General features: G+C 28.6%; 2 protein-coding genes across 2 annotated transcripts; both read left to right on the plus strand.

The window, feature by feature from the left end:
- Nucleotides 1–27,970, plus strand: LOC105848543 (3-galactosyl-N-acetylglucosaminide 4-alpha-L-fucosyltransferase FUT3). The gene is made up of 2 exons (XM_065804729.1): nucleotides 1–193; nucleotides 26,844–27,970. The coding sequence occupies exons 1-2, from the start codon at nucleotides 25–27 to the stop codon at nucleotides 27,836–27,838; spliced, it is 1,164 nt and encodes a 387-aa protein (XP_065660801.1). The 5' UTR covers nucleotides 1–24; the 3' UTR covers nucleotides 27,839–27,970.
- LOC136084943 (uncharacterized) lies at nucleotides 16,581–19,666 on the plus strand. Its single transcript, XM_065806344.1, has 3 exons — nucleotides 16,581–16,713; nucleotides 17,307–17,861; nucleotides 17,980–19,666. The coding sequence occupies exons 1-3, from the start codon at nucleotides 16,581–16,583 to the stop codon at nucleotides 18,132–18,134; spliced, it is 843 nt and encodes a 280-aa protein (XP_065662416.1). The 3' UTR covers nucleotides 18,135–19,666.
- Nucleotides 27,971–27,980: the final 10 nt, after the last annotated feature.

Here is a 27,980-nt window from a genome sequence, read left to right on the forward strand (position 1 = left end):
TTATGAGCAGAAAAACTTGTAAAAATGTTTAAATGGATAATTTTTTATTTTTTTTTGAGCATTTTGATTGTGTATTTGTTTGTTATACATGGTATATCATTAAAAAATACTTATATATTTCCAAGTTATTACCGAAGCTTTAACCAGGGTTTCAATAATAAATTCTATTTAGATCAGAACATCAAAAAACCAGGTGAATAAAATTATCGTTTTTTTATTATATTATGACTTTTATCAAATTTATGATTTTCGTGATTTTAAATAATATTTATGATTTTCATGATTTTAAATAATATTTATGATTTTCGTGATTTTAAATAATATTTATGATTTTCGTGATTTTAAATAATATTTATGATTTTCGTGATTTTAAATAATATTTATGATTTTCATGATTTTAAATAATATTTATGATTTTTATGTTAAATTATTTCTGCTCCTTTTTTCTTTATTTGAAACGAATAGAAAAATGTGTTTATTTAAAAAATATATTTCAAGTATATAATAAATATTATTATAAATTTGATTTTTTACAATTATTTAAAATTTTTCTTAGTTGCTTTTTAAAAATTTCTTAAATGTATACCAACCCGATTTTGAATACGGCCAAAACATTCTGTTTTTTTTTGCAATGACAAAGCAAAAAGACAGAACATTAGTAACTTATACGCATATTGAAAAAGAATGCAGCAATTTTTATTTTTTAGTTTTCTAAAAGTTATAACTATAAAACAAGGCATTAGTTGTCGCGCAACTAGGATTATTGTTGCAGATTATAGGCTGATAAAGTAATTGGGCAAAAAAACGTAAAAAGAAAATAATTTTATTCCTGCTGCTGTGCGAGATTGTATAAAATCAATGTTTAGAGGCCTTAGTGATATTCTGAGCTATAGAGTGTTCTTTTCTATACTAGGGTTCAACCTAATTTAGAGTACATTAAATATTAAACATATTACTCCGCTGTAATTTAATTACATTTGCTCTGTAATTAATGTTAAAAATGCAAGTAATTTCGTAATCTAACTAAAAATTACGAATATAGCGTAAACTGGAGACAAAAGTTATTAAGTGTATTAAAAAACACACGATAAAGTGATTGATAAAGGATTAAAATTTTAAGTTAAATAAGAAATCTTTATATTTGAACTTTATTACACAAAGGATTAGCTTTTTTGTCATAATTAAATTGCAATATTTTACATATTCAATAAATCTGCTTCAAGAAGTTGGTTCGTATATGCCATATGAGAATATGTCATATATACAAGCTTTTATCAACTGTATATTTAGATGGATGACTTCGGATATAAATAGACTTTTTCATATGTTTAAAACATTTTTATTTGAATTTCAGATAACAGAACTTAATAAACTCCATCTAACTAAAATATAAAGTTTAGTTAGATGGATTGGCTAACAAATAATATATCAGTATTTACATTATGTTGGTCACTAGCACAATGTTAATACTGATATATTATTTGTTAAAGATATTTGTTATATTTGTTAAAGATATATCTTTACTGGAAACAAGAAAATTTAGGTATATTTTTTTAATTTTAAAACAGCACATTGCTAGATCAATACCTGCAATAAATTTACGGCATTTTTTTTTTCTGTTTTAAGGTGACAAAATTATTTCAGAAAGTAACAAAATTTAAAAATATATATATAAAGCTACCAATGTATAACTACCAAACAAAAACTCAAAAGCTTGAACACTTTTTTTTGAATGCCTTGTTGTATATTTGAATCGGTGAATGTTAAAAGGGCGGAAGTCCAACTATGTAAACTTTCGGGAAACTAAAAAAAACTGCATTTTTCCCCCTAGTAATTTTTTGTAAATGGCTTCTTGTAAAAATTTTTGAACCATTAACAAAAATTTATTACGGGAGAAAATGCTGTTTTTTTTAATTTTGCGAAAGTTTTCATTATTGGACTTCCGCCCTTTTAACATTCACCGATTCATTTGTGAACAAATTACTTGAATAACTTACAGCACATAATCTTGTAAATCTGCTGAAGTCATAGTTAATAAGAAATCCGATGTAACCAAATTCGAGTTTGGTTGTGAATTTACATCGGATTTCTCATTTTATTTATATATATTATTTCCTAGATTGATGTAGTAATGCTACAAAACGATAAAAAAATAGTAATGCTACAAAACGATAGAATGCTACTAGTAATGCTACAAAACGATAAAAAAAATCTACTAAGCGTACAATACATCTTAATATTTCTTCTAATTACAAGATAAATAATAATGATTCCCATGTGAATGTTTTTGAAAAAAAAGGAATTCACAAAAACATACATTTTTTTTTTTTTTTTTCTTTCTCTGTTTTAATATAATATAAGATTTTACAACTTCGTAATATAAAATTTCAATAAATAAAATAAGTAAAACAGATAGGGGCTCAAAGAAGATGAGAATGACAGTACGTTATCGCAATCTTTTCATAGAGCCCCTATAACAAGATTTCAAAAAAATATCGTAATATGTTACAATATGCGTAATAAAATTTCAATAAAATATCGTAATAAAACGCGTAATTCGCTAATAAAATTGATAAGCAACCAACAAAAGTAGAAATAAAACAAAAACAGATTTATGAGAAATTATTCAAAGTATCATTAACCAAAAACGTTTCTTATATTTTAAAAATTTCTGTTTTTGTTAAAAACTTGAATGAACTTAACGAATTAACCGTACCTTTGAATCCTTTTTGAAAAGTATTCCATACTTTTGGACCTCGATATGCTGTACTCTGAATATTTGTTTATTATCCGAGGCAGTTTATATGTGTTGGACATATTCGCTCTAAGATTATAGCTATCATTTTTATTTATTTTAAACTTGGTATTAAAGCTTATAGGAGAGATATTGTGATTATAACGATACATGAAAATTAAATGCTGGTAGATATTTATTTCAAACACATTCATCATTTTCATATCTTTCATTAAGGGCTTAGCGTGTTCACGCCTATTTTTTGAGTAAATGATTCTGCAGGCATGTTTTTGTAGACTATATTTACAGCAATTGTAATTTTTAATTTTAAATCCATTGGGTTCCTTAAGATTTTTGATTTGATTGGTTCCAAAATGGTTTCAACCACCTCTATAGCTTATTTAGTTATATCGACTTTTAATACATCAACTTTTTATGAAATATTTTCTTTTAATGTCACGTTAAATTTTTGGCACCGAAAATTAAAAAATAAAAAATATATCTTTTTTGCTTTTGTTGCGTTGACAAATTTATAAAAGTTAATCAAAATTAAATCGTAAATGGAAATAATTTGAACAGTTCATAATTAAAACTTATTGGGAGGATAACGAACACGGAACATTAAATGGTCATTTAACAGTAAAATATGTTTAAAATAAGTTTAACATTTTTTAATATTTTAGGCGTAACAAGACTTTGAGGAAAAAATATTAATTTAAAATAGATTTTATTCAAACATTTTTTAATAAATCCTTAAGCGAAAAACGTAGATATAAATAAAACAGGCCAAAAATGTCAAAATACGCAGAAAATAAAGATAAATCTTAAACTTATCTTTACACAAATAAAAATATTTTTTAGTCAACTATTTGTTATATAGTATAGATATAATAATACAACATAGATAGTAGGTTATAGTGTATATTATTGGTTTCAAAAGAAATTTAAATGCTCATTCTACCATTTAGACTAATTTATTATGATTATTATTTATTTATTAATTTATCATTATTATTCATTTTATAATTTATTATTTTTCGTACCTATGATAAAATTCAAATGAATGAAAAACTTTTTGAAAGGTTTTATTTAATTGTGTTCTAATTTAAGTGATAGAGTAAACGGAATATGCTTTATGTATTTAACTTGAAAGTATACTTTTATGTATTTTTTTTTAAGTTTCAAAAGGTTTATGGTTTTGTCTTTGAAAAAATTACCCCACCCAAATTTGTCGAAACGCGTCGCAAAAACAGAAACTATTCACAATTTTGCGGACAACGAATTGGTAAATTTATTAAAAGGAAAGTTTTCATCTAAAAGAGAAATTTCAGATATATTGTTATTAAAGAGTAGGATATTGTTAAAACAAAGAGTAAATGAGAAATGTTAAAAAAAAATTAGAGGATATCGGGGTGAATGTTTCTTAAAATTTTTATTATAAATTCAAAAAACTTGACTGCTCTTTTTTAACAGTATACACAAACACACTCACAGACAAATAAATTAATATATATATATATATATATATATATATATATATATATATATATATATATATATATATATATATATATATATATATATATATATATATATATATATATATATATATATATATATATATATATATATATATATATATATATATATATATATATATATATATATATATATAAGTTAGTAAAAAACACTTATCTAACTTTTTTCTTCAACTTGAAGTTTCACCATTGCCGGATCATCAGGAAGAGTTACTAAATCTCAAAAAAAAATTCAATTTATAGAAAAAATATTTTACAGGAAGTTATAAAATATTATAAAAAAAGTTTAGATACTACATTTTTTTGGTTAACGGGAAGTTACAAAAAGTAATTATTAAATTAATTTCTTTGGAATGGGGATAGTTTTAATTTGGTCATTTGTTTTTATAATTTTTTAAGAAGTTTTTATTTTCGTGCCTACATTTAGAAATTAATTCAGATTTTTTATTTAATAAATTTTCCTGATTTAAATGAGTAATTATTTCAAATTTTTCTTGCAAGCAATATAATATATATATATATATATATATATATATAGATATATATATATATATAAAAATATATATATATATATATATATATATATATATATATATATGTTTAGTAGTAGTAGTAGTAGTAGTATATATTTGTTACAACAAAAGTAAAAATAATTGACAAAATACAAATCATAGAACGTCAGATTATAGTTAGTTTTTGTGAAGCTCATATTGCAACTATCACTAAGGATAGCTGCGAGCCGTAGTAACATTAGAGCTTATCGAGGCTCGCTTTAAAACTGTTGACAGTTGGAGAACCGATTACTTTATCTGGTGACATATTCCATGCGTTGGCGATGCGATTGTTGAAAAAGTGGAAACAAGTTAAATTATTGCTGTTTTTTTCACGGTGAATTCTTTCACTGTGATTTGCTCTTGGTGGAATTGTGATGAGAGGAAAGTGCCAGTTGACTATGTCGATGTTATTATTAATTTTATATTTTTGGATGAGGCCACCTTGTTTACGACGTTCAACAAGGGAAGATAAGCAAAGTTGTAAACATCTGGACTTGTAGTCTAACTTTTTTAGTTTGTCTGGTATTATTGTGGCTCTGCGCTGTATGGATTCAATTGTTTGTTCATCCTTCACCAAATGAGAGTTCCAAGCTGGAATTGCAAACTCAAGTAAAGGACGGATGTGGGTGGAGTAGAGTTGTTTCCATAAAGAAGCATCACGAGATTGGAAAGTGTGTTTAGGATGCCTAGCATTTGATTTGCTTTACATGAGGCAATGATGGATTGGGTTTCTACTTTAAGATCATTGGTAATTTGAATTCCCAAGTCACGCTCAGAGGTAGTTACTTCCAATGTAGTTCGATTCGTTATTGAACAAGGGCCTAATTCCTCCATTGAGTACTTGAAAGGTGTTAACTTTTTTTGGCCAAAGTGCATGACCTTGCATTTCTTTTCATTTAGCTCCATGAGCCAAGATTTAGTCCACTGGACAATTTGGTCAATATCTGATTGGAGTTAAAGTTGAGCAGCAAGTGAGTTGACAATGCTTAGGATTTTAGTGTCATCAGCGTAAATCTTACAACTGTTTTCTTTGCTTATTACATCTGGCAGATCATTGATGAAAATAACAAATAAAATTGGACCCAAGACTGATCCTTGCGGATCTCCACTTGTCACAGGTAACCAATTCGATTGAGTGTCGCCAAGGATGACTCGTTGAGACCTGTTGAGTAGAAAAGCTTTTATCCAATTGAGAAGATTGCCTTCGATTCCGTACAATTTAATTTGTAAAGCATTCGTTGATGTGGGACTTTGTCAAAAGCTTTAGCAAAATCCAGAAATACGACGTCAACTGGTAGCTTTCTGGCTATATTTCCAGTCAAGAAGTCCATTGTTTCAAGGAGATTTGTAATGCATGCTTTTTTCTCTAAAAATCCGTGTTGACTATTTGATAAAAGATTGTTTGATTTTAAATGCTGCATGATTGCCTTCTTAACTAATTTCTCCATTATTTTACACGGAATCGAGGTGAGGGATATTGGTCTGTAGTTTGATGGGTCGATTCTGGAGCCCTTCTTAAATAAAGATGTTACATTTGCTATGGACCATGAGCTTGGAATTTCACCATTGTCAAATGATTTTTGAAAGATGAGAGTAAGTGGAGAAGACATTGAGGTAGAACAAAAGCGTAAAACGTGAGGACTGACACTATCTACACCAAGTGATTTAGATATATCTAGTGCTGAGAGTTCCATTAGAGTGGCCAGAGTATCAAAAGATATGCTAATGAGAATTGTGTTAGTTCTACGATCAAAACGGGGAAGATTGTCATTGGATGGCTCTTTGCTGAAAACTGATTGAAATTGATTGTTAAGTGAGTTAGCTATTGTAATTTTGTCAGAGGTAATGATCTCACTGGAACTGGTGATTCGCATAGATGAGATCTGATTTATTACAGAGCGTTTACTATTTATGTATAAAAACAGTCTTTTAGGATTACGCTTATCATTGGCAAGGGAAATTTCGAAAGATTTCAGAGAAGAATGACTTAATTTTTTAACAAACTTTCTAGTTTCCCTATATTCCCCAACCAGTGATGTGATTTTCCATTTTGAACTGACGTTACGAGCCCATAGCGATTTTTTAAGACGAATAAGAGATAATAGTTCTTTTGTCATCCATGGTTGTTTTTTGGGGGAAGGTTTGTTTGGCATATGAGGGATGAATTGAAGACAACATTCATTGTATTTGTTGAGCCAAAGTTGGTAACATTGTTCTACATTTAAGTCTTTAAAAATAGACGACCAGTCAACATTATTAAATTCTTTGTAGATTTTTTCGTAGTTACCATGCTTGTATATAAATTTACAATATATATATATATATATATATATATATATATATATATATATATATATATATATATATATATATATAATATATATATATATATATTAAACACCGGCGTTGCCACACCGGCGGTAAACCGACCGCATTTTTTACGCTTTCTCATTTTTAATTTAATTTAATTTTAATGTAATTCCGGTATTTTTGTGATAAAAGTAAAAGCGGTAATTATTATGGTAAAGTAGCGTAAGAAATTACTTTGTTTTTATCAAGTCCGATAGTTGTTAAATAATTAATTACCTCCTAAAATTAAACAAAAGTCAAGAATGACTAACAGTCTCAAAGTTCTAACTTCAGTGATCTGATTAGTTTACTAAAACCACTACCACATCAAACCATCTTAAAAAAACTCATCTCTGGCTCTGGCTCTGGCAGAAAATCAGGATTTGATGAGTGCAATAAGTGCAAAAAAGTGATTAAGCTGTCTCAAAGTAGCACCAGTTTTGTTAAAGCTCACTTAAAGTGTTTTACTTTTACTATAGTTTAATATATTTTAAACCACTGATCTCAAAATATAACTGGATAGCGTATTCTACTGCTTTTTTGGAAAATAAAACTTAAAGCCAAAATTGGCCCCCCAAGATGGCGGCGATCAAAGCTTTTAGCGGTGAACGATGTACATCTTATAAGACTTTACAATAATATGAAAGAAGATAAATAAACAGAGTTTTGAAAGAAAAACAAGACAATGAAATAATTTTTTAAAAAGACTAAAGAAATGATATGATTTAAAAAATAATTAGACAATTATAGAAATTAATAATTTAAATAATAAAGTTCAAAGTATTCCATATACTTTATAAGGGCAATTTACGATTAAATTAATATTTATGTATAATTTATGTATCTTTTAGTTCTTAGTTACCCAATACAGTTTGCTAGAAGGTTGATAACATAATTGCATGGTAAGCGGCAGTGGTGCCTATCTACAATTTTGACAAATTTTATATTTTCAATAGCACAACATGCAGTTGTGTTACTAACCTTCTTGCTCAAGCATTGAGTAGTTAAGAACTAAAAGGTATATAAATAATGTAACAAATGTTAATTATTTTAAATTTGAGATTTCCGCACAAGCTAACAAATACTTTTTCTTCACTGCAATTGAATCGATGTATACAAAAACGTTCTAAATCGTAAAAACTATTTTTTCGGGGAAAGAGAAAAAACTTATTAAACCCAAAATTATTACTTTAATAAATTCAAAAAAAATCTGGGTGCTTTTTGACATCTTTAACTATTAGATTTGTTAAAATATATATCAAAATTTGTGATATATATATGTGTTATACATAGTTAAAGTTGTCTGACTTAGAACCTTTTTGTTTACATTTGTTAAGGATAATAACAAAAAGCTTGTCTTTTATATATTTATTCATTTTTTGTACCAAAAACTATTAAAAATCAAAGTTCAAACTATTACACATGTTAAATCACATAATGTATAAAAGGACTTATTACAAAGCCTTTGTCAGACACCTCACTAGATATCGTGTTCCTCTTACCCGCCATTCGCCTCGTTGGTTGTTGGCCAGTTCATGAGTTCATCATAAAAACCACTGAACTCATCCGGAACATACTGCATTTGCTTCCTAATATCCTGCAGTTTCACTCTTTTTATCGGAACATTACCCAATGGGTAGCACACATTTTGCGGAAATTCGACGATGCGATTGAGACATCTTGTAAGTTTGGACCATCAGCCCATCAATGAGTAGCCTGCAGATAATTACACCTGGAGAAGTCCCGTAAGTGAAATGCATTAGAGAACTTATTCCAAAACTTATCTTATCTTTCGGAAGAAACACGGGGAACTTTCGTTCCCCGTGTTTCTTCCGAAATGCAAGATTTTTTGCAGAATGTTGGCCACCACTTTTGAAAATCTATGATATCTTCTGTTGCAACTTCTTCAACAGTAAACTTACCAGTAATACTAGAAGTAATGATAAGTTCAGTTATCTGGTGAACAGTGTACGCCCTGTCATACTTTTTCAGTTTTCTCTTTATTACAGCGAAGTCCCGGTCACAAGGTAGGTACGAGTGACCTCTTATCGGGTAGTACTGCTCAATTCGATCAAATCGGCCAGTATCTGTGAGAGCCAAAAAGACTCTGTTTAGTGCATGGTTTTTATTTTGGCCTCCACAGTTATCTGACTAGACATGGACTTCAGTAAACTGTGGAGGAGCAGACATTAGGTAGTTGTATCCAAAAGAGCACACCTCATCAGGGCTTTTTCTGGCTGCGCCTTTAAGGTACACATAAACATGACCTTTATTGCATTTCACATCGTGAATAGAGAAGAGGTTAACAAATAGTTGTCTGAGGTAAAAGGTTTCCTGGACTGGTATCATCGGTAAAGGGATATTCTGCATGTAGTCAAATGCAATCGCTTAGACATCCGGTTCATTTTGTTTTGTTTCCGGGTTGCTTTCATTTTGGAGTTTGTTGTAAAACTTTTTTGATCGACATTTGTGCAGCATCAGTTCAGCAGCAGCATTTCTATTTGCTCCATCACTGAGATGAGGGCTTCGTAATTTTAAATTAAGCTCCTCACAGGTGCAACAAGAGGCTATCTGGGGACGGCCAAATCTTATTAAATTTCTTCGAGCATCTGAAAGAAAAATATCTCATTAGATTATGCTGATATAAATTTTCGAGGTAGGCCTAAATGCCATAGCCAAACTCTAAAAAATGATGCTTGAGTAATTCGGCTATAACATTTGGGTACTGTTTAAGGTCAATTCACTAGCCTAAATGGAACGATATGGAACGTCTTGGATTAGTTTTGTCTAAGACGTTTTTATGAAAACATGTTGCATGGTTTGTAATAAACAAATTCTTAAAAGGCTAATTGGGTATCGAAATTGCAATACAAATCTCACCTGCAATCAGTTCCAACAGTAGTAGCAGGTACAGTTCTTCCTTTGTAGTCAATGTACTCTTTACCTTTCACTCTAGCTTCTTTAACAACATTCCTTTTCCACATAGCCTCATTTTTAACCTTTCTTCCACTGCTAGTACTAGGTTCTTCATCCATTATAAGTCTTTTTCATTAAAATAACGAGATGAATTGTAATAATTACAATTCATAATGCAATTTAATTTTTAAATTGCGTGGGAGAAACCCTGTACGGCGGTTTTGACTGATGTAGTTTCCTTGTGGAAATATAAATATAGTCTAAACGGTTTTTTTATGAGCATATTTGAGGTATTTTTTAAAGTATAAGTTGATCGAGGAATTTTTGTAGAGGCGGTTTTTTTAATGAACAAAAAAGATCTGAAATCGAAACATTGTGTTCACTGCGAGAAAACTGCATGAATGATAAATTAAGCCCTAATAACCTCAAACTCGTAACCAAAACAAAACAAAAATTGGATTAAAAACATCTGAAAGCTATCAGCAGAACACAGCTGGTTTTCTCAGTGCTGCCAACAAAAACCTTCTAAGTCACTGACCTAGAACCTTTTAGTTTACAGACAATATTTCAGCTCTCTATTCAACGTGTACGGACTTAGAATGTTTTACTATACAATGGTGGAACTGTCTTCAAAGAAAAAATTTTCATCAAAAAGTCAAATATTAAAAAAAATGACATAGAACGTTTTTGTATACATTGATTCAATTAAAGAAACTAAAATTTAGTAAACTAAAACTTAGTTTTACTAAGAATTTGTTTTTTATTTTATTATATTTGTTCTAAAAAACAGAAAATTAATATACAACAAGTTATTGTAAGAATATGCTTTGTTAAATGAAAAAATATTTATATTTAAAATTTACGTAAGTATGTAATATTCCGTTATTTTTATGAAAAAAATCTTATGCTAAACAAAAAAATAGATTTTTATATGAAACATATCAATATTTGAGCTTAAGATATAAAACTTGATTATCATCAGTTTCTTAATTTTCTTATAGCCATTCTTTATATCATCTTGGGAGGCCAAAACTGGCTTCAAAATTTTCTGTATACCCTATCCAGTTACATTTTGAAATCAGTGATTTAATACTCCAGTAACTTTGCGTAAATGTGGTAAAATGCACGAAAGGAATGTGGTTGCTTTGGAATGATGGAAGAAAATTAAAAATGAGTTTCCTTTACTAACTGGTCTGGCTAGAAGTTATTTAAACCTGTGACTTCTGCTTCATCAGAAAGAAATAACCAGAAAACAATAGCATGTTATTCTTTGTGAGTCAAAATTGCGCAAAATCACATAGCCAAACTTAAACTAAAAAAAAGAGGTGCACCTGAAAGGCTTCTTCAACTCTACCAGATACTCAAACTGGTCCTGAACCTAAAGAGCAATAACAGCTATAGTTAGATACTCAAGAGAGTCAAAGGACTCTAGCTCAACAAGAAGGGTATGAAGGGACTCAAGGTGAAAACCAAACTCAAAATGTCTCTTTGTTTATTCCAATGACACTCCATCAAAATTAAAAAAAGCAAAATCAAGTAATATGATGAAGTCAAACAGGAAGGGGAATGAGAAAAAAAAGTAGAGAACATCTGAGCTTGCAAATATTTTATTAGAGACAGATGATAAAATATCTGATGATTTACCTTTTATTAATAACTTTGTTTAAACTGTAAATGTAAAATTTAGTAACAGAAATAGAAAAAGTAATTTAAAAAATCCTTGTTTAGTTTTTTGGTAACCAGCAATAAAAGCAGTGAATTGTGATAAAAAGCAGTAAAAAGTGATAAAAACAGGTAAAAAGTGATAAATACGGTAAAAAGTGATAAATGCGGTAAATTATCGTATTGCGTATTTTTACGCAAAATTACCACGGTAATTACGCATTTTTACGCAAATTTACGCGTTTTTACGCATTTCACGCAAATTTACGCATTTTTACCGATGGTTTGGAAACGCCGATGCTTGTAAATATATTAGTGCTTCCAATACCGGACTTTTTCAAGTACCGAAATAACAGTATAGGTTTGGCTCAATACCGGTATCAAAAATATATGTAGAAGGCTTGTAATAAAGCAGATGGGAAAACCCTTTTAATGTGAAACACAATATTAAATGATATATTTAAAATTTCCAGTTAAACGTTCGAGATAAAGAACGGATAAAGATAGCTAGATGACAAAAAACGTGTTTAAAACGTGTAAAACACGTATTATTACCTATATTACTTCTTAAACTCGTCTTTTATCCATACGTAGCGACTAGCTAGATATTCAATGGCTAGTCACTAGCTCGTTTACCACCGGGCTTGTTCATCTTATAATAAGAGTATAAAATCAGGCTCGCTAAAGAGTTAGCGATGGAGAAAATAATAAGTTGTTTAATTGAATTTTTATAAAAAAAGTTATTGTTAAAACTATTTAGTTAAAAATAAAACTTGATTGATTTAAAAGTAAAATTTTGTCTTCCTTCTAATAATAAAGCACTGATTTAAAATATTATCGTTACGTCACTCACTTTAATGTAGAACGCATGTTTGAGGTTTGCACTAACGTAAATATGAAAAGTTTGAAGTCACTACAGTTGAGAACATTTTTAATTTTGTAAAAATGTCAAGATGATAGATTATTAATCGTTTTTTCATGGTGTAACTTGCCAATGGTATACCATATAAAGTTATAGAATTAACAGCAATTATAGATACGCTTACTAAAAAAAATTTATGCATTTTGAATTAAGAACTAAAAATCAAGATTTTATGTCTAATAGATAAAATTACCTTAATATCCAGAAAAACATAAAATGTCCTAAAAAGTATTCAAACTGCTCAGCACTGTACGAGTTGATGAAAGTTCTGCGCGTTTTAATTTTCTGCGTGATAAAGAAAATCAAGTTACAATGTGTAAGAAGTGCAACAAAGAGATGAAACCAAATGGTGGAGTACCAGTGGACTGAATACACATCTAAAAATTAAAAATGAAACTGCCAATTGGCTGAAGAGGAAATTGTCCCAAGATGTAGCATCGTTATCGATTTCGTTTTAATTGGTACCGTTATCAACGCCCGAAAAATCCAAACCTCTGATCACCGATTTATTACAAAATCAACGCGGCAATTCGTTGTCCTCAGTTTTTTCTAGATTGAACAACCTTTATGTCAGAGTCTTGGATTAGCTAGAGTTGTTGGTTCGCTGCCTGCTGGAAAATGCATTAATTTAGTTCAAAATATTTTGACAGTTTAATTTGAACTACGATGGAGACTTACTATGTATTGCTACTGACGGAGCTTCCGTAATGCAGAAAGTGGGATGTTTAAGTAACTGTGATCAACAGTTGTGTATTAGGCATGGCATTCAACTATGTTCCCTATTATGATGTGCCCCATTATGGTATAATAATTTCTAAAAAATCGGAGCCCATTGATTTGTTGGCATTTAGGAAGGTAGATTGTCGCGATAAGAGCATTTAAACTTCCATGAATTAAAATAGCGTACCTGACACTTATTTATTATTTATTTATCAGTCGTTTTGCTTTCAGCTGTTGTAGGAAGTGAATCTTGAAAACGCGTTTAAGTCTAATTTAATTATTTAGTCAATCAAAAATAATTTTTTATTAGGTTTTTTATTTCGTTTTAATTATGCCTATTTAAACCGCGTTAAACTGTTAAGTGAGTCTTCTGACCAATGGCTATATTAATACATTATAATATAATAAACGCTTATTAAACATTGATCAAACATTTAGAATAACGACTTTTATTAGTCAATATTGTAAACGTTTGATCAACGTTTAATAAACGTATATATTAAAAGATTTAAAGCGTAGATTTTAAATCTATAAATGTTTACGTTTAATTAAGGTCGATTAAAGGTTTACAATATTGACTAATGTCGATATTCTAAACGTTAGACCAACGTTTAGTAAGCGTATATATTAAAAAGTTGGAAATATACATTTCAAATCAAGCGTCAATTTTTAGTCAATAATAGGTCGTTAAACGTTTTATCCAGTTTTCGACCGATTTCGACCAAATATTGACCAATTCTGAACCAACCTGTGTTTACTGGGACAGGTTTGGGTTGGGGCAGCGTGTTTTTTTTCAAAAGTAAAAAATATAACAAACGCAAATACCACCGAAAATAAAAAAAAGTGTCATTAAATATAACAAAATTTAACTAAACAACTAAAAAATTATACATTTTAGATATAGAATTTGACTAGATATTATTCTTTTGCAATGCTATTTCTTATTATTTAGTCATACATTTTTTATTGTCATAGAATTTATAATGACAATATTAATGTCTTGTATAACCTTCGACCATATAAACTGATAGACTCGTCATTGGCTAAATATTTTGAAGCCAACATCTTTTAGCGCATGATGTCACGTTTGGGTAAAACAAAACGAAATAAAGCTTTAAGAATAGAAAACTTTTTATTAAATGTAAAATTTTGTAGTAAACCTTATTTTTATTTTTTTAGATATTATTAAATTTATTATTTGCATTAATTATTATTTTAATGCATTCTAAGATTTCTTAGAAAATGTAACAGTTAATACAATTTTATGTGTTTTATTATCCATTACATTAATATACACAATAACTTTTTATCAATTCAAAAATAAAATTTACTTTGTTAATAGACTTTGTATACATTTATCATGTCATAAATCATTGATTGAGTCAGCCTTGTGGTGTAGTCTTATCTTTAAATATTTAATATTGTGGTGGTGGTGCAATAATAATTTTATTATTTCTGCACCACCTTCATAAATAAATTGCAGACAACGCTTAACAATATTAGCTTTTTCACAACCACCTAAACCATTAATTAAAACGCCAATTTACAGAATTTACCATAAAAACTAAAGCTTCTTTTATTTTGGGTAAACTACCATTATTAATATCTGCACCAAAATCAATATAAGCAGAAAATTTATAGCCTATCCATTCAATTTTTCTTTAAATGGCCATTTCATCAAACATCAATGAACACACAACACGTTTAGACTTACTGTATTGAATCATTGGTGGTATTACTTGAAATAATACTATGTCTGTTTTTTGGTTGTTTTCTTGGATAAGTACTTTTTCATAAAAGTGTTGGGAAATCAAATATAGAAGAAATCCTTTTTTTTTTTTTTAGTTTCTTTTGTGAACTCCAAAGACTTTCATACCAGTGAAATGTTTAACACAAAGTTTAGACAGTTTACTAGGAGTAAAACCATCTCTCTGCATAACTTACATCCATTTTCTCCTCAATTCCAGATCTTTCGGAAAACTACCAACAAAGATAGGCATATTAAAATAATATGCTATTTATATTAAAAATATAAGGTAGGATCTTAGCAAAGAATGATTTGTAGCTACTTACACATGAAAAGAAACCCCTTTAGTATATCTTTGAGTGCAATTATATTCAGAACAAGATAAAATCATGATCTTTATATACCTATATTCTATTAGAAAATCAAAACTTAAGCAAAATAATATATATAACAAATATTAAAACTTTAAAAGTGTTAAATACATTAAACTATTTTCGCCCTAAACCGATATTATAAATTATTGTATGCTTAATTGTGACGTCACGCACTAAAAGATGTTGGCTTCAAAATTTTGTGTTTAAGTGTGTTTAAGTTTATATGGTCGAAGTGTATAACATAACAATAAAAGTTATATAACATTTTTTTGTGTATACAATATATATTGTCATTGTATACAGGGCCGTAGGAACAAAAATTATGTTGGGGAGGGGGGGCAGTACTACAAAATAGTTTTAAGGACCTTATTTTTTTTTTTAATTATTTTTTTAGTCAATTTCTCCGAAATTATTTATTTAAAAAATTATTAAGGAGATTGTATATACAATGGCAATATAGATTAGGTTGAGTTGTTTTTTATGTACGCAGGGCCGCCGAGAGGGGGGGGGGGGAAAGGAACAATTTGTCCCGGGTGGCAGATGTCGATGGGGCGCCAGATGCCGAAGTAAAAAAAAAATATTTTTTTTAATCTTAAAATGCCATAATTGAAACGTATATATTACTTGCGTTATATCATTATTTTTATTTCCTCGAAAAAAGTTTAAAATACGAACTCATCATTGATATCGTACTTTCGTACTACATCTATACGCTATTAAATTAAAAATGAGATTTTCGCATTAATCAGACTAAAGTAAAAAAAAAGATAACGTTGATAATTAACAATAACAAACTGTGAATACAATTTAGAAATAATTCTATTCAGAATTTAGAAAGTAATAGTAAATATTTTTCAACTCTTTGCGATCAACTTATTTATGGTAATTTATGTTTAAGATTTTTATTTAACTATTGAAATATTGATTTATGACATTAGCTTTTTGAGATTGAGTTCATAATTTTTTGATGAGCTTGCGTAGTTGACTATGCTATTATTTTATTGATGCGTACGGTTATTAACACTAACTCTTATTTACAGTACTGTTATTTACAGTAACTAATAATGAATCGTAAAATACTTTCTGGTGCCCAAAATAGGGCATTGGCTTCCAAAAGGGCAAAAGAACGTGAAAACAATAAAGAAACGCTCCAAGAATTACGTTGGTTTTACAAAACTACTAATCAAAATACTGATTGTAAGGTGAGTTAGTAGAAATATATAGGTATATATACATATATATATACATATATATATATATATATATATATATATATATATATATATATATATATATATATATATATATATATATATATATATATATATATATATATATATGTATATATATCCAGCAATGGTGAAATGATGATCCAGCAATGGTGAAACTTCAAGTCCAAGATAAAAGTTAGATAAGTGTTTTTTACTAAATAATTATATATATATATATATATACATATATATATATATATATATATATATATATATATATATATATATATATATATATATATATATATGTATATATATATATATATATATATATATATATATATATATATGTATATATATATATATATATATATATATATATATATATATATATATATATATATATATATATATATATATAATGATGATTGCGTTGAGAAAATCGTTGATCTACATTCTCTTGGTTCAGTGGAAAATGAAACAGATTACAATTTTAATGATGAATTGAAACTCGAAGAAAATAAAGGTTTTTACACAAACAATAATTCAAAACAGTTAAATAATTAATTAAATATTAAGTTTTAATTCTTTTTTTTAATTCAGGCGTTGAAAATGACCCAGCACTCTGGCCATTGATTCTTAAGCAAAAAGAAAAAGAAATAATCAAAAAAAGTCCGTCAACTTTACCTGATGATTTCCCACGAGATGCTTCTAATAACAGAGCCTTCCCAAAAGAAGTTCTTTTCATTGCATTGCCTAATGGAGAAAAAGTTCAAAGAAATTATTCGATATGGAGCCCATCGTCTAACTCTCTTCTTTGGTTCCCGTGTTCTTTATTTGGATGTGAAAATTCCGGATCCAACGGGGATCGATCTCTACTTCTTCGCTGGAATGGAGGAATAAGAAATGACTGGAGAAAATTGAGTGATCGTATCAAAAGTCATCATAGCAACCCAGTTCATCGAAGTCATTATCTCAATTGGAAGACTTTGCACTCAGCTCTTGTCAATCAGCACGGAATTTACTCAGAGTTCCAAAAGGCACTAGGAAAGGAAGTAGCCAGATGGCGTGAAATACTTCGTTGTATCTTAGATGCAACTTTATTTTTAGCTTCTCAAAACTTATCATTTAGAGGTAAATATTCTAGGCCAGAACTCTAAATAAATAATAATAATAATAAATAGAATAAGTTCTTTATTATTACAGAACATCTATGATATACCTTTAACTAACGTAGAAATTATTGTTTTAGGGCAATATTTGTCGATGGAGAAGAACGAGAAAGGGAACTTTTTAAGTTGCCTTGAACTTATTTTTCGTCACAAAGAAACATTAAAGAATCATCTTGAAACAGTTGCTTGTCATGAAAATAAGGGAACCAGAATGCAAGCTCACTATCTCTCCTGACAATCACAAAACGAATTCATCAGTGAATGCGCTACATTAGTTCAAAAAGCAGTTGTGAAAGAAGTAAAAGATGCCGTATATTTTACGATGGGACCCCAGATGTATCTCGCACCAAACAAATCACGTTTATTCTTCGATTTGTGCGATTCAACTCGGGTAAGATGATTTGGGAAGTTAAATAACTCTGCGTTGAAGACATGGAGAAAAAGAAAGGTGCAGATATTGCTTATTTAATTTACAATGTTTTAGCGAAAGTGAATCTCGATATACAAAAATTGAGAGGCCAAGGATACAACAATTGTTCTAATATGGCTGGAATCTATAATGGAGCCCAAACTCATATACTGGAAAAAATCCGTTCGCTTTATACATTCTTTGCGGTGCGCATAGTTTAAATTTAGCTGGAGTTCATGTTGCTAAGATAAAAACGTTTTTTGGCAATATCCAAGCCCTTGACTTGTTCTTTAGTTGCAGCCCAGCAAGATGGAAAATCCTTCTTGAAGAAACTGCTTTATCACTTCACAAGCTCTCAGATAATAGATGGTCAGCCCACATTGCAGCTGTAAACCTTTAGTGAAAAGTTTTTAAATCGTTGGGAAAGTATTCTTAATCATTTGAATCAGCAGTTCTCCTGACCATTTGGTATAAGACACTGCAAAATATTGATGGTGTTAGTCGATGTCTCCAGTCGGAGTCAATCACCATCGAAGAAGAAGTCATCCTCATTCAACAACTTCCAGATGACCTAGGTCGCATTCGTTCGTCGTGGAATTGTATTTTGACTGAAGCAAAGCTAGTGGCTGGAAACCTAGGCTTTGATACAGAATTTAAAGTGAAACGCACAAGAAGAGTGTAAAAATTCCACGAGGAACCATCAAATACAGCCTACTACCTCGACGATACAGAAAAGAATTTTAAACTAAATATTTTCAACGTGGCATTGGACCACATAATTCTACAAACTCAATCAAAGTTTAATGTGGTGAAAAAGGTTTCTTCTCAGTTTTTCCATATCTGGCTTCAGTCTGAAGACCCTTCTTCACAAGATGACAAAGCTCGTCAACTTGCAAAATTCTATTCAAATGACGTTAAAGAAGATGATCTTTCTGAGGAAATTTATCACTTTGACCGGTTGAAAATATCTTCCTTGTTCAATAGAGGCAAATCTCTCAATCTTTTAAATCAAATATTTTCCAAAGGCTTACAACCAATTTTCCCGTCGATATGCATATTTTTGCACATCTTTCTCACAATACTAATATCCGTTGCAGAGGGTGAAAGATCTTTTAGTAAACTTAAGATTATAAAAAACCACTTCAGAGCCACCATGGGATAAGAGAGGCTTTCAAATCTTATGATGTTGTCTATTGAAAATGATCTCGCATGTATGGACGTAAACAAAAAAAGCAAAAGCGCGACTAAGAATATTTAAAATTAAAAAGCGCTTTACAAAATATTATTGCATAATTATGCAACATCATGATAAGCAAAAGAAAAATGTTTTGTTATGTCAAAAATAAAAATCCGTTTTTAAAGAATATTTAAAACTTTTATCTTTTCTTTTTAATATATTTAAATCTGATAAGTAAAAATTACATTTTTTTGTATGACTTAATTTCTCCCAACAAACTCGTGTAAATACATGTAAATAGCTTGTAAATGAAGCTTGTAAATAAAGTCTTATAGCGCTTTGTTTTCTTTTATTGTAATCCTTGTCTATACGGAACGAAATGCTTGTGGTTTGTGGCATTTTTTAATTAAAAAAGGGCGATAAGAATGAGGAGTAAAAGTATAAATAATATTATTTTGATAAACTCTACTTAAATTGAAGGTTTAATGTTTTTAATGTAACGTACATAGTTTTATTAATTTCTTAATTTATGCAAACTCTTATGTTCAAAAATACTTTAAAAACAAGAGAACTTTTTATTTACTTTTTAAGACGCAATATGCGAGTTGCGTTTCGCGCTTAATCAGTTTACGTACATAAAATACAACTCAACCGTAGGTTCCATAGATTGTATATCTAAGAAATAATCTATTAATGTAATAATGATTAAATTAATAGCTTACAATATAATAACTCTTTATGAGACCGTTAGTTATTATTATTTAAATTTCAATGTTATTTTGAGATTAAATAAAAAATGGCGAACGCATATGACAACTTAAAAAAAAAAAAAAAAAATCTACTAAAAGTTAACCATAAAACTAAATATTTTTATCCGATAATAACAGAGCGAGTAATTTAATTTTAGTTTACATGTTTGTTTGATCTGTGTTTTATTATGAAAAGACACACTTCCGAATTTAATTCAGACGTCTTTTGAACGTTCCACGCTTACCAAAAAAAAATATTTTGGCTCCAAAATGGTCTAGGACGTTTAGAACGTAAACTGAACGTACATTGTACGTTTGTTGTACGTACAGTGTTTGCTGGGATGAATGTTAAACTTACTGGTCAAGCCCTAAGTTTTACTGTTTTTCAAGTTTTATTGCGTTATAAACCACCTGAAACTAGAAACACTGCTATGTTTTGTGCTTTAATGGATAGCTTATTTGAAATAACGAATATAAGTTATTTAGACGCTTTAGTTTAGAAATTTAAATAAATTTATCTAATGTTAAAACTCGATTCTTATCATTAAATAATGATTGTTTTGGTTACAAAGTGGGTTTTGCATAATTTAAGCATTTCCATCAAATGATTTAGGTTTTAATTAAGAACAAGTTGTATTGACTTCTTCTATATAAATAATTTTAAATTTTTAAATTCAGTTATTTATTTTAGATGGGTAGCATTCATCTATGAAAAGCTTTTTTGCACTCTGAATTAAATAATTATGTAAACAATTGTGGTGCAGAACAATGCTTCTTCTTTCTCTCTACTAAACTATTTATCAATGAGCTTGTTCTTGTGTTTGGCATTTAGGAGACAATTTTAACCACCTTGTGATAAACATCTTTTCTTGCAATATAAACACAAAAATACACGTACTTCATTTGTGTTAGGAATTCTTCCAATAGATAACTCAACATTTAAATTAAGATTTCCAACAAAACTTCTTAATAGCTGCTAAAACAGCATTTAATTCATCTAAATTATGAGAATCTGCGCCAGAAAAACTCATTTTAAAAATATTTGATGCATTCTCAAACAGGTTCCTTTAAAATGTTCAAGTTGTTTTACAAAATCCATTGATGATGGCCCGCGTTTCCAGACCAGTTAAATACAATGACTATGCTAAAACGCAATTTATAAACTTTAATATTATTTTTTGTTAGAAAAAATTTGGGAGTTATGTATAAAGTTATAGTTATAGCTATATATGAAGTATGTATAGATACTTCATATATAAATATAACTTCCTAATTTTCCATAATAAAAAGTGCCTTACACTTACTTTCACTCATGTCAAAAAACTACTTACAATTGTATGCAAGTTATACTGAACCCCCCTAAGTATCCTCTAGTCTCAGTGTCTATGCACAAGTCTATGGCAATTGTCCTGATGGATATCTTATCTATAGAATAGTCTTTTTGGGATAACACAATAGCTTACTCTAACAAAAAAATAGCCTGGTGTACACCCAGAGCGGATCTACTTATGGGATACCAGTCTCCGATGAAAGCTGGAGGTCTTCTTGTGTTCATACTGTAACATAAGGCGTGAATCCATACCATCCTCAACACGCTCATGAAACACATATATCTATAATGTATGTTTAATACATTATAGATACATCCCGCTAATAATACAGACCACATGGTAAGTTGGGTATCATTTTTGATAACTACAGGGGAATCATTTAGTCCTTATTTTTTGGTATGTTGGTTATTGTATTAAAATGGTTATTGTATTATAAAAACCATTGTAATTGACCATTGCATTTATACACCCTGTTATTTGGGTGTAAAATTTTTGACATAACTTACAGTAAGCAAAGTATATATATACTTTACAACCCACACCTTTTCACAAATAAAATTACAAAAGTTTAAAACCCTTTTCTTTAAAAACGGTTACCTTTTAATTTTGAACAAACAAGTTTTAGTTTTCTAAAGAATCAAAGAGAGGGTAACCCAGCAAATTTTTTATTGCGCAATTTAAGTGGACCCATTTAGACATTTTAGGCGGACCACTGTAGTTTTGCTCATCGGTTAGTTAGTGGACCATTAGTGGTAGCCACTAGCCTATAACTAGATACTCTTATTATGTTAGGAAGTTATCGGCTTGCCGTTTGCAGCGGCAGCCACTAAAACAATGTTTGCTGGGAATCTGGAGCAAAGCAAGGTACTTGGATAAAGTGAAAAGTTTCAGTTTTCTAGCCTTGAGCAGAATTTCTGATATGGTACAATTGTTTTTTGTTTTTTTTTGCTGAAAGTTTCATATTTTTTTGTGTTTAAAGTACCCAGTAAACATTATTTTAGTGGATTTGCAGTTTACCTAAATAGGCTATTTGAGCGGTTCATTGGAGTTTTGCTCATCAATGACTTAGTAGACCATTAGTCGAAGTCAATTACTTAGTAGTCCATTATCAGAAGAAGACTTTGTGCGAGGTTTTTTAAAACGCTATCCTGATTTATCACTAAGAAAACCAGAAGCAATTTCTAAACACAGAGTATAGAAGATTTGGTTTAAGTTTAGATAATGTTAAAAATATTTTCGTATTTTAAAGAATATGTTAGATAAATATCACAAACACACACACATTGTTTATATATATATATATTATTCAATTCAGAATCGCGAACCATTTTTTGTGGAAAGGTTTTCCAAACATTGTTTTCGAGGAGAATATTTTTCTTAGTTTAAAACAGAATCACAACGGTGTTTATTACACACAGATTTTGATTTATTTTGTTATAATCTTTTATAATTTTCTTTGACAACAAATCAATAAAATAAAATCTTACTACCGCATTGGAAAATATCTGGCTAAGAACCAAGAGGTTTGAGGCTCGATGGTAACCCCAAGAGGAGTCGCCATCGAACTAAGAGAATTAATCAACCAAGAGACGTAAACCTCTTAGTTAATGCTCCTCCGCAATTCCCCGAGATGTTCTTGTGAGTTTCTTTTAAAATAATATATATATATATATATATATATATATATATATATATATATATATATATATATATATATATCAATATAACAAAATCAATTAAAAACTAAAAACAGCCTAGACATTTTAATTTACTCTGTAAGTTAATTAACTGCAATTTTTAAAAAATTATAAACATTTTTAAGCAATAACTGTTATCTTTAAACATATTTTGCCCGCATTTTTATTTTATTTATTTGTTTGTCTTTTGTCTTTATAATTTAATTTATTATCATTATTTATTTTTTATTTGTTGTATTATCTATTAATTGATATGACCTTATTTTTATTCCTAATATTTTTGAAAACATATATTGATTCTCTTTTTTTTTTTTTGGAATTAATTAATATAATATAACTTATCCAATATAATTAATATAATATAATTTATCCAATATAATTAATATAATATAATTTATCCAATATAATATGCTTCTATTAAATTAAAATTTATCTATATAAAAATATATTTACAAAAAATAACAAAAAAAAATTATGTTGCATAATGTATGAATATTTTTTCAATAACTTAATTATGTGTTGACACTTATTTCTAATTTTTTGATTTATATGGTATCAAGAATGAAAGGAGAGGGATGGTATAAAAGTTAAAAACTTATGGATTTATTATAACCAAACACAAAATAATAACATTATTTAATATAATATATTCTTAAAAGGATATCAAGTTTTTTTGTACCGTTGGTAAAGAAAATTATTGATCCTATAGGAAGTATTATAAGACTTAATGTTTTCATAAATACTTGAAAAAAATTAGTAAAGAAAAATATCTTCCTGATAGCATAACTATGTTTATGTGAATAAACATACTTGTTAGCATGAGTTTATGAGCTTTAGATGAGAATACATAAAATTTGAGCTGATTTAAGTTAATCATTTTAGTAAGCTCTCCAAAAGGTAACATTTCTTAAAATTATGTGCTAAAGACAGGACTACAAATCCTGAGACTTTTTTGTTTCTATTTTGCTCCCCACTTTTTTTTCTTCTAAAAAGTGTTTATTATTATCTAAAAACTAATCACAATTAATTAATATATCCAATTTTATTACTTTTATTTGCATAATGTTAATGTATGATGTTTAATGTACTTATTATTTAGTAAATAATGTCCTCAATTAACTCTAACTTTAAAAATGGCTTTCAAAAGATTCAATACACGTAGAGAGCAAACTTCTTTAAAATGTTTGGTGAGATCTTCACAACATTTTTTACCACTGATTTATTGAATCTATTTTTCTTTCCACCAACCTTTTTTAGAGCACAAGACAGCTACTTAATTAAGATCTTTTCAACACTTAGTTCTATAATTCTATTTTATAAAGTATTATTTTTATTGTCATAACTTTAAGTTAACATTTTATAAAATATTATTTTATTTGTTATAACTTTAGGATAACATTTTATAAAGTATTATTTTTTTTTGTTTAACTTTAGGATAAAATTTTATAAAATAAATGAATCAACATAATGCTGTTTAAGTTATATTATTAAATAGCTAGACACTTATATGACCAAGATTTTTAAAATAATTTCTAAGAATATCTTTACAATTTCAGGCAAACTATAATTTTTTTCTATATCAAAACTTGTCTCAGTAGAGATTACTTATTATTTTTGAAGTTTTAGCCTTAATACAACAGGTAACATTGGTCCTCCTAAAAGTAAAATAGAAAATTGCAGCAAGTAGCTCAAGTAAAAAGCAAAATAAAAAAAGTATCGCAGTGGATAATTACAACAAATTTTCATCCTTAACTAGAAACTTCAGAGCAGTTGAGGTTATTTACTCTTACATCTTTTTATCTTTGAAAAAATAAGATTTCTAGCTTTTTGACCAGCAAATGTTCTTGTTTTTAAGTGCCTAAGTTTCAAAAATTTAAAGTAGGTAAAAAAAACCTAGTAACAAATAAATAAATTTATAATATGAACCCGTCGTGTATAAAGTCTAGAACTAGTTTTGGGTTCAAAGAGCGTAGTTTTGTTTTGTTTTAGTCTGCTTTGTTACAGCAGCAGAAAAAATAAATCTCTGAATTTAATGTGATTTTTTTTCTAAAAAGATTTTCCATTTAATATGCAATAATCATCTTTAATTATGCAATAATTATTTTATAATAAAAATGATATCTATTTTTTTTTAATAATAAAACTAATGTTTACAAATAAAAAATATTATAAATATATAAGAAAAAAAGCTTTTGTGAGTTATAAAACATTTAACTGCATGTTATTACTTCTAAGCAAGTTATCAATTACTTTTAGAGCTTTGATAGTGAAACTATTAAAGCTACCATTGTAAGTCAAATTAAACACATTAAGAAGACTGAGATAACGGATAGTACTGTGGGTTCGGTGATGCTAGATCGCTAAAATAATAATGATCTAGCCCCACCTCCCTCTTCCCTACCTTTCCGTTTATTAATTTTTACTTGTTGTCAGAAAAAACTTTATATCTCAAAACTAAAAAAAAATCAGTGTATTCAGTCACTTAAAAAAACAAAAACAGTAAATAGGCTTTAAAAATTGCTGACCTAGTATATCTCGATTCGTCAAAAATGAGATTTTGGTTTATTTCTCACCAAAGTATAAAACTTATATCAGCATATTAAATCTTATTGTAGTTATGCTAAAACAACTGTTCCAAAATGCGCATTTGACCTTAAGCCACCCTAGAATTAAATACTTTTGTAAAAAATGTTATGTCGAATTTATAAATTGTACTTTTTTTATAAAAAATACATTTATTGTAAAATAAAAAAACTCTCCCCCTCCTTTTTATTAAACCCTCCTCCCCCCGTTTATTAGATCTGGACTAAAATTTCACCCCCATCCTCTTTTTATTTCCACCCACCTCCTCACCTCCACCCCACAACCTTATATCAAGGAATCAAGAGTATATTAGTAACATATTTATAGATTGACGTAGTCAATACCTAAAACTGCTCAAACTTAAAATTTGTTCATATGCTACAAAATTAGCAGTTAAATCTAAAATTAATTACTTTAATTATTTAACTAAATGTTGTTTTATAAGTATTTACTATTACATAAAAACTTTTTAAAAACTATGAATGGAAAAATATTTTTTGAATGTCTTGCTCCATTTGTACCTGAGCTTCTTTCTTCCCAAAGTTTTATGAGCTAATTGGAAATAAAACTAATGTTAAAGTTGTAGTCACAGTCAATACAAATATTGAAAAAAATGTTGTTACTGTAGCCTTTTTCAAGCTTATCCATTGTGTTATAAACTTATTAGTAGTATAATAAACTTATCCGTAGTATAATAAACTTATCCGTAGTATAATAAACTTATCCGTAGTATAATAAACTTATCTGTAGTATAATAAACTTATCCGAAGAATAATAAACTTATCCTTAGAATAATAAACTTGTCCGTAGTATAATAATCTCATCCGTAGTATAATAAACTTATCCGATGTATAATAAACTATTCTACTAAGCTTGAACAAATGTACAAAAGGCTTCTAGCCTAATCTTACCCTAATAAATACTATCGATATATTATATAATTTCGACTATTTTTATAATAACTTTGCTTATTTAATTTTTTCTTGTTTGTTTTGAAGGTGTACCAAATCAAAGCCGAAAATTTCTTATACTGACATTTACAAGCTTTTCTAATGATTGGTCGCAGCCATTCAAGGTTTCATCTGTATGCAGTTTTAAAACTTCTAACTTCAAAATAACAGATAATAAGAAACAACTAAACCGCAGTGATGTGGTCATATTTAATTCGCGTAACATGCCACCCATTCAGGAGTTGGAACGCCTTAATAATATGAGAAGGAACAACCAACTGTGGATTTATTTTACAAGGGAGTCTATACTTAATAATCCAGGCGTTAATCATATAGACAAGTATTTTAATGCTACCGCAACATATGGAGTAGATACTGATATACCTTTCCCATATAGATATCATAAGAAGCTTTTAAAAGTTAATAAAAGCATTAACAAAGATTACTTTTTAAACAAAACAAGAATGGTTGCATGGACTGTGAGTAATTGTAAAGTTGATGCAAGAAACAAACTTGCATTGAAGTTAATATCGTATGGTGTCGATATAGAAGTTTCAGGAAAGTGCGCGAGAAAGTTTCCAAGGCGTTTTCTTTCGAAATGCCAAGGAAGACCGTGCTTTACAGATTTACGCGATTTTAAATTTTATTTTGCTGCAGAAAACTCCTTATGTGATGGTTACATCACAGAAAAGTACTGGCGTTCTGGTCTCAATTACGATTTAGTTCCTATAGTTCTAGGAGGGTCTAACTATTCTGATCCAAGATTAGCAATTCCAGGTTCTTATATTGATGCTATGAGTTTTGACTCTCCTAAAACCTTAGCTGATTATATTTTAGACGTTAGTTCAAATTCTACAAAATACAACTCTTTCTTTGAGTGGAAAAAACATTGGCAGTTAGGTGGTTCTAGCTATTTCTGCACGCTTTGCAATAAATTAAGAAATGGTATAAATTTTCGAACTAATCCTTTATTAAAGACAATGAATAGAAGTAAATGTGTTCACCCTCAAAAAAAGTTTAATATTTGGATTAAAAAAAGCTAATGAAATTTTTTATTTAGGTTTGAACGCAAGGTATTGATAAATCTCGTTTTTTTTGTTGTTCAGAAAACGAGATGCTACTGTTAAGTGTAATTATATTAAAGTTATAGAAACTTTATGTTTTATGTATAGAAACTTTATGTTT

The sequence above is a fragment of the Hydra vulgaris genome, chromosome 09, assembly GCF_038396675.1.
Source record: "Hydra vulgaris chromosome 09, alternate assembly HydraT2T_AEP".
Taxonomy (NCBI): domain Eukaryota; kingdom Metazoa; phylum Cnidaria; class Hydrozoa; order Anthoathecata; family Hydridae; genus Hydra; species Hydra vulgaris.